Source organism: Octopus bimaculoides, chromosome 22 (assembly GCF_001194135.2).
Source record: "Octopus bimaculoides isolate UCB-OBI-ISO-001 chromosome 22, ASM119413v2, whole genome shotgun sequence".
In the NCBI taxonomy this organism is placed as follows: domain Eukaryota; kingdom Metazoa; phylum Mollusca; class Cephalopoda; order Octopoda; family Octopodidae; genus Octopus; species Octopus bimaculoides.
In genome coordinates this window covers 3608211-3615803 of record NC_069002.1, presented here as the reverse complement: position 1 = coordinate 3615803, position 7593 = coordinate 3608211, and the positions used below count along the sequence as shown (strand labels likewise).

Here is a 7593-nt window from a genome sequence, read left to right as displayed (position 1 = left end):
CCAGATAAACGTCGAAGGCAGACTTGATCAGGAATTGTGAAGTTATGCGATAAAACATCTGGCTCAATCCATTTTCTATTATTCATATGTATTACTTTGCCTTTCATCCTTTCAGGGTCGATAAATTAAGTACCAGTGAGACACTGGGGGTCGATGTAATCGACTAGTCCCCCTCCCCCAAAATGGCTGCCCTCGTGGCAAAATTTGAAACTATTATTCATATATATATATTTATATATATATATATATAGAGAGAGAGAGAAACAGACAGACAGATGTGTGTATGTGTATAACTGTGTTGTGTACATCTGCCAATATTTAAAAATTCCAGTCTATATCAACGAGTGTTTATTTTCAGAATTGTCTTTAGAAATATCTGATAGATGGAACTCTCTCTACCAAAATAGTTTCACCTTCTTTACTTTCCACCCCTACCTCTTGTCCAGTTCATACATATGCACATTACATACATATACATACATATATATATATATATACATATACATAGAAGCATACATACACCTGCAAGGTGTATGTATTTAACAAAAACTATGGGAGAAATCTGCTTCCTCTCAAGATATTGATGCATCTCTGTGAGAATTTATGTAATTGTAAGAATGTGTGTGCGAAGAGGTGTATGTGTGTGTGGTGGGAGGGTGCTGCAACGAACGGACAGAACAGTGGTGGTGGTGGTGGTGGGGGTTTGGTCATGGTAGTGATGATGATGGCGATGGTGGTGGTTGTGGTGTGTTGTATGTGTTTTCGTTGTCTTAGAAGCTGTAACTGAAGAAACCAGCAGAAATGAAAGCAAGGTCTCAGATATTGGTGTTCTTTATTCTTGAGTTGCTATTTTTATGCAGAAACACAGCAACTGTAACCTTTTACTTTGAATAAGCTACCTGCAGCTGCATTTCGTTGTATTCAATAAGGTACATAAGCACCCAGCCTGTTGTGTTGTTGATATTGTGGTTGTTGCATAACCCCAGGTCAGTTACGACCCAGCAGGCTTAAAGTATGTTGGTACTGAGAAGAAGCAAACCTTAGATTCATAACAGCCTCGGCCTATATTGGTTGTTTTGGTTATTTTTCATTACATACACAGGTACCCAGCTTCATGGTTTTTTTTTTTGGCAGTATGATGTTGTTGTTGTTTTTGTAGTTTAGCTCCAGGTCAGTTCTGGTCCATCAGACTGTAGGGTAGTCTGAAAGAGCAACTAAATGCAAACCATAAATCCATTACAGCCTCACACATACCATACCATACAACAGCTCTGTGGTTAGAACATTGGCCTCACAGTCGTAAGGCTGTGTGTTCAAATGATGTTGGGACACACACACACACACACATTATATATATATATATATATATATACACACGATGGGCTTTCTTCAGTTTCCGTAATCTCCCTAAATCACAGAATCATGAACGGTTTTAAGTAGGTGTCAAAAAATAATTTTTTTTACAATGCTTCTCGTTTTCATTGTAAAGGGAGAGAACTTACGATTCTTTAAGGATTACCTCCCTTAATATTGAACGTTTATTTATTTATTTTTTTTTTTGGCAGTTAACTGGTTCTGGAAGAAAAGAGTGGTAAAAATCTCAAGTCCTTGGGTATATATAGCTTTATATTAGTTACAATATCAAAACCTGTAAGAAGACTAAGGACTTGGGATTTTCTAAGTAGTAATATTACAGTTTGACAACAACAAGCACTGCATCTCAGTAGTTATTTCTTAATCTGTACTCTTATACAGGATGTCCATAAATTATCTTCACAACTTCCACAATTTTATTATATCTATATTAAAGATAATTTATGAACACCCTACCCTGTACTACAGCTTGTTCGTTTTATATATATATATATATATATATAGTGATCTTGTCACTATGGGAAGCGGGTAACCGGCCCTAATACGTCCCAGGACTTGAGACCGTAATGTTCAATGCTTGATGATAATAACCTTTCAGGTGGTGGAGCCCCTCGACCAATTAAGCCCCCCCCTGAGTACCTTTCTAAATCATTCTATATGCCTTTCATCAGCCTTCCCCAATTTCCTCCTCCTTCTCCCACCTCACCACCACCCTTTCACCAAACCCTCTCCCCCCATCTCTACATCACCCCGCGCTCCTCCTTTTACCAAGCCTACTTCACCCTTCCTCCCATCATCAACCCCCCCATAACCCCCAGAGCTTCTTCTCTTCTCCCCACCATCCTCTTACCGAGCCCCTTCCTGCCTTCTCCCCACAGGCAATAAAACAATACAACATAATAAATTGAAGGAAATTCAAAAAAAATTTTATTTCCAGGTATTTTTCAACCTTCTACGAGAAAAAAAAAAAAAAAAAAGACTGTGTAGCAGACATGGGACTGGGAGAGAGAGAGTGTGTGTGTATGAAAGAGAGAGAGAGATAGACAGATAGAGAGAGAAGGTTCGTTTATGTTATGTATGAGAAAGAGAGGCGGCTTATTTGTGTGTGAGAGAGGGAAAGAGAGAATGTATGTTTGTGAGAGAGAGGATGCTGTCTGTTTATGTGAGAGAGAAAGAAAAGGTCCATTTATGTAGTTTGTGTGTGAGATAGAGAGAGGCTTTGTGTGGGTGAGAGGGAGAGAAAGAATGCGTTTGTGAGAGAGGATGTCGTCTGTTTGTGTGTGAAAGAGAGTGAGGAGGAAGAGAGTCTTATCTATATGAGTGAGAGAGAGAGAGAGAGGGGGGGAAGAAGAGAGAAGTATCCGAAATATGTGTAAGAGAAGGGTGAAGTGTGCAGGTTGCGGATAGTGTGTATGTGTGTGCGAGTCAAAACTAGTGTATATGTATGTGTTACGAGTTTATATTATGTAAATGTGTGCATGAGAGGAAAGAAAGAAAGAAGGATAGAGACAGTAGATAAGTGTTTGGTTATGTCAGGCTGAGACAGTTTGAGAGAAGGAGAGCGTGAGACTGGATGAACGTTTTGCTGCTCACAGGAGACCATTTTGAATAAAAGTTTTCATTTGTAAATTCTAAAACAGACAAAACACGTGGTTTCTTTTTTTTTCTCATCTATTTATTTATATTCTAGTTGTCAAGGGTATTCTGCTTCTTCAGTCTGTCCTTTGTTGCCATAGTAACTGAGAGACACACACAAACAACTGTACTGGGGTGGAAGGAAGGGGGTGGGACAGGCGTGGTCAATGGGTATTTTTTCTTCTTTTAGCTTCAACTCGTTGCTGTAGTAATGGAGAACCACCAGGTTAAATCATCATCATCATCATGTTTTGCAGAGAGTATGAATGAAAGAAAAAAAAATTAATTAATAAACTGTTACTATAGTGACTCATGCAAACAACACAACCAATATAGATACAGCCATCAACAAGGGAGCCTCTACGCAAGAAATAGCAGCCAAACCTGCCTTAAATCACACATTACTGTCTTGAGAAAACAAGGACTCAGTCAGTGCAGCGCTTAGATACACAAAGTATGAATATAAAATGGGATGGTCACGACTGGAATGGCTCTGATTATATAAGTCTGCTGGTTCAGGGATAGTGGGGAATGGAGTGTTTACCAAAAGTAAAGAATATGCTGACTTTGGTGTGATTTGAACTCAGGAAAGAAGTAACACTTTATGCTTGGAAGGCATTTAGTCTGGTGCTTTCTAACAATTTGTCTTTTTTTTTTTTACGATTGTAATAATTCTTTCTACTAAGGGCACAAGGATTGAAATATTGGGGGGGGGGGGTAAATACATCAGCCCCTAGTGTTCAACTGGTCCTTTATTTTATTGAATCACCCCACTCCCAAAGGATAAAAGGAAAAGGTCAACCCTGGCAAAATTTGAACTCAGAACATTATTATGGTAGCGGATTGGCAGATTCATTAAAACAGTGGAGAGAATTTCTTGTGGCTCTAAACATTTCAAGTTCAAATCCCAATGAAACCAACTTTAACATTCATCTTTCTAGGATCAATACAATAATGTACAATTCAAGTAATGGAGTCAATTGTTCCTCCAAATTGTTGTCCTTGAAAAACCTGTCAGAAATTATCATCATTAATATTATTGTTATTAAGTAATTAATAACAGAAGCAGTATTAATACAAAAATATTAATCATATTAATAGAAGTGGATGTTGTGAAAGAACACAGAATATAGCAATTAGGCATTGTGGTTCTATGAAAATTGCTAGTGGAGTGGTCACTACTATTTCCAGCGGTCAGGTGTCTACCATTGACGAGGCCAAAGAAGGCTGAAATCCTATCTTCTGGTAGTCCTGGCGGCGGCGATGACAGTGATTGTCTCCTGCTAGCGATATAAACAAGAGTGCTTATATGCACCACAAGTCCACATGAAAGGTTGTCTTGTGGTAACTATTGCAGTATTGTGTGTTCTAACACCACATCTATTTTTTAAGAGGGAATAAATATCACTACTACAACTAAGGCAGTGAGCAGCAGAATCATCGTTAGTGCATCAAAACAAAATGCTGAGCAACAATTCTGGTTTCTACGTTCTGAGATCAAATCCTGCCACGGTCAACTTTGTCTTTTGTTATTTTGGGGCCAATAAAGTAAGTACCAGTCAAGCACTAAGATCAATGTAATCAACCAGCCCCCCCCCCCCCCAATGTCAGGCCTTGTGTCTAGTAGAAAGGAGTATTATTACTATAGTATTCCACTCGTTCCTGTGTTCCTGCCTGATTCATCTGTGTGTCATGCTTACATCATCAAGGGAGGTTGTAACTCAAATGTAGAAATATATATATATATAGAGAGAGAGAGGGAGGGAGGAAGGGGAGAACAGGAGACAAAGAAAGAAGCAGAATGAGGATAGCTGAATCAGTGGAAAAATAGAAAGGGAAGACATGAAAGAGAGAAAAAGGATTTATATTACTGAAGAGAGAGAGAGAGAGAGGTCTATATTATTAGAGAGAGGGAGACGGTCTGTATGATTCCGCATCTGTGTGTAAAAATCGCAGGCACAATCAAAATGTTTAACATAATGAAACAATGTCATGAAGATCTATAAATTTACACTTTAAAAGATATAATGATATAGAATTAAATGAAAGTGAAATAACCTTGGTTGACAAATAGCTGTAGATGTTACATTTTTATCTTTTATGTGTTCCAGACAAAGACCTGTGGCCATGTTGGAGCACTGCCATAATTTTTCTTCTTTTTTTTGTTAGGTTTAAATGCTTATCGGTATTATGAAAATAAACAGATACACACATCAGCAGAAGAGAAAGAAGATAATATAGTTACTTAGACAAATGAGATTTGGGTAGGAAGGCAGCTCAATCTACAGATATATCAATAGTTATGCAAATAGATAGATCACTGAACTGAAATGAAATGGAAATAATCTCAATTGGTAAAATAACTTGGACTGAGCTTTGGAGATATCTGGACCATGAAAATAGTTTATATATATATACACAAATAAGTTTTTATTTCCTTAATCTATAAAAGCACATCATATCTGTCAAACATACTAAAAGAAGCAACACCACCCAAGTTTATTTCCATTAGTGAAAGTACAGATTTGATTAACTGGCAGAATTTCCAAAGAATTTTTTGAAATTCCTTGCTTGTGTTTAATATAATATTTTAAAATATGCTGTCTTACACCATGGAATTCTCAAGGGGCCCACTAGTTGTTGTTGTTGTTGTTATTATTATTAATAATACTGTTGTTGCAGATGTTAGAGAGAGAAGGGAAGAGAGGATGTAGGGCTGATGGGGAGAACAAGGAGAGGAAGAAATACAACTATGTGACTTAGAAAGAAACCACATCACAAAAGAAAAAAAAATGGATAGGATAGGATAGATTTATTTTTAATAATAATCAAAAGTGTCATGTTTGGGTCGGGTAAGTAGTAGTTGAGGGGGCGAGATTCTAGAGACGGACGGAAGAGGGGCTCTGTGATTGGTAAGTGGGTAACTGGCACAAGGTAGAATTACAGCAGTGCAACAAACAAGAATGGTAGTTGCTGCAAATGCACATGCATGTGTGCATATACATACATATTTATATGTATACACACACAAACATACTTTCAGGCATGTATAAACTATAATGTGCATTTGTATCACTGCAAAAAAATGCAGAGACATATACATATTACACACATGTGCATCAGGCTAAGAATGCATTTAATCTATCAACTTGAATTCAAAACGTAACTCATCTCACATCCATTCAACCTAAGAAACGGGGAAAAGTGGTTATCATTAGCATTATTTTTATTATTATTATTAGGATTTGATTTAGTTTATACATGCGGGACCCAAATTTCAATCAGAGACATCAAGGGACAGCAAGATTTTGCATCTAAAGATGGTAACAGGTAGGGTGCCATGCAACTGAAAAAAAAAAAAATTATTATTATTATTTTCATTTCCTATCTGTTTTGGAAATGAATAAAAATAGTACCAGTGAAGTACTGGGGACTTCTCAACATCTGTAGTCTTATGTATGTGTCATTATCGTTAATACAAATCAATACTGCTGGTACATTATCGTTAATACAAATGAATACTAGCTGATACATACGGCAGACTACAGTTGACGTGGTTTCAAATTTTAGCTAAGATTACACTTCACCTAACACCCCTCGCTAATAAAACTCTAGGGAGAGGCATGAACATTACAACTTCAGTTTCACTTACTCAAATAGCATGCATTTGGAACAAACAATTATATACTAACACACACACAATGTGTGTGTGTGTGTGTGTGTGTGGTTTTGATAAGTTATAATTGGAGATAAAAAATTATAACATTCTATGATAATAATAATAATACTAGTTTCAAATTTTGGCACAAGGCCAGCAATACTAGGAAAATGGTAAGTTGACCCTGGTGTTCAACTGGTACTTATTTTATCGATCTCAAAAGGTAGGAAGGCAAAGTTGACCCCGGCAGAATTTGAACTCAAAACGTAAAGTGCCAGAAAAAACACTGCTAAGCATTTTGTCTGACATGCTAACATTCAATAATAATAATAATAATAATCCTTTCTAATACAGGCACAAAACCTGAAATTTTGGAGAGAAGGATAGTCAATTACATCGACGCCAGTATTTCACTGGTACCTAATTTATCGACCCCGAAAGGATGAAAGATAAAGTTGACCTTGGCAGAATTTGAACTCAGAACATAAAAATGAACAAAATACTGCCAAGTATTTTGCTCAGTGTGCTCTAATAATAATAATAAAATTTCTAAAATAATAGCAATCTGATTTTGTTCAAAATTTCCCAAAGAGTTGATGATGAAATCAAAACCAAGGGTACCAAGCAGTGGTATATCTACAATTTCAGCAGACTACATTTAGATTTCTGAGCTAATGGATCATGGGAAGGAACTGATATACAACTTGTTACCCCTCTGCAACACATCAATCTCCACTACCATGCTTTTAACTTGGCAATTACGAGAATAAGAATAATAATGATGATGATGATGATGATGATGGTGGTGGTGATTATGACAAACGGCAGACAGACACAAAGAGCAGAAACTTTGACAAAACCAACATCTAGTGAAATTTTATTTTATTTTATTTATTTTTTTTTTTTTTAAATGCTATTCCCCCCCC

At 36.8% G+C, this 7593-nt stretch overlaps 2 protein-coding genes across 2 annotated transcripts in view; one reads left to right on the top strand and one right to left on the bottom strand.

The window, feature by feature from the left end:
• LOC106883770 (uncharacterized) overlaps positions 1 to 1821 on the top strand; it is a 20019-nt gene extending 18198 nt beyond the window's left edge. Inside the window, exon 3 of the mRNA XM_014934897.1 lies at positions 1756 to 1821. Coding sequence (XP_014790383.1) covers positions 1756 to 1821 — 66 coding nt within the window. The remainder of the gene's footprint in view (positions 1 to 1755) is intronic.
• Positions 1822 to 5286: 3465 nt separating this feature from the next.
• LOC106883714 (nonsense-mediated mRNA decay factor SMG7) overlaps positions 5287 to 7593 on the bottom strand; it is a 68760-nt gene continuing 66453 nt past the window's right edge. The window contains exon 25 of the mRNA XM_014934861.2: positions 5287 to 5334. Coding sequence (XP_014790347.1) covers positions 5287 to 5334 — 48 coding nt within the window. The remainder of the gene's footprint in view (positions 5335 to 7593) is intronic.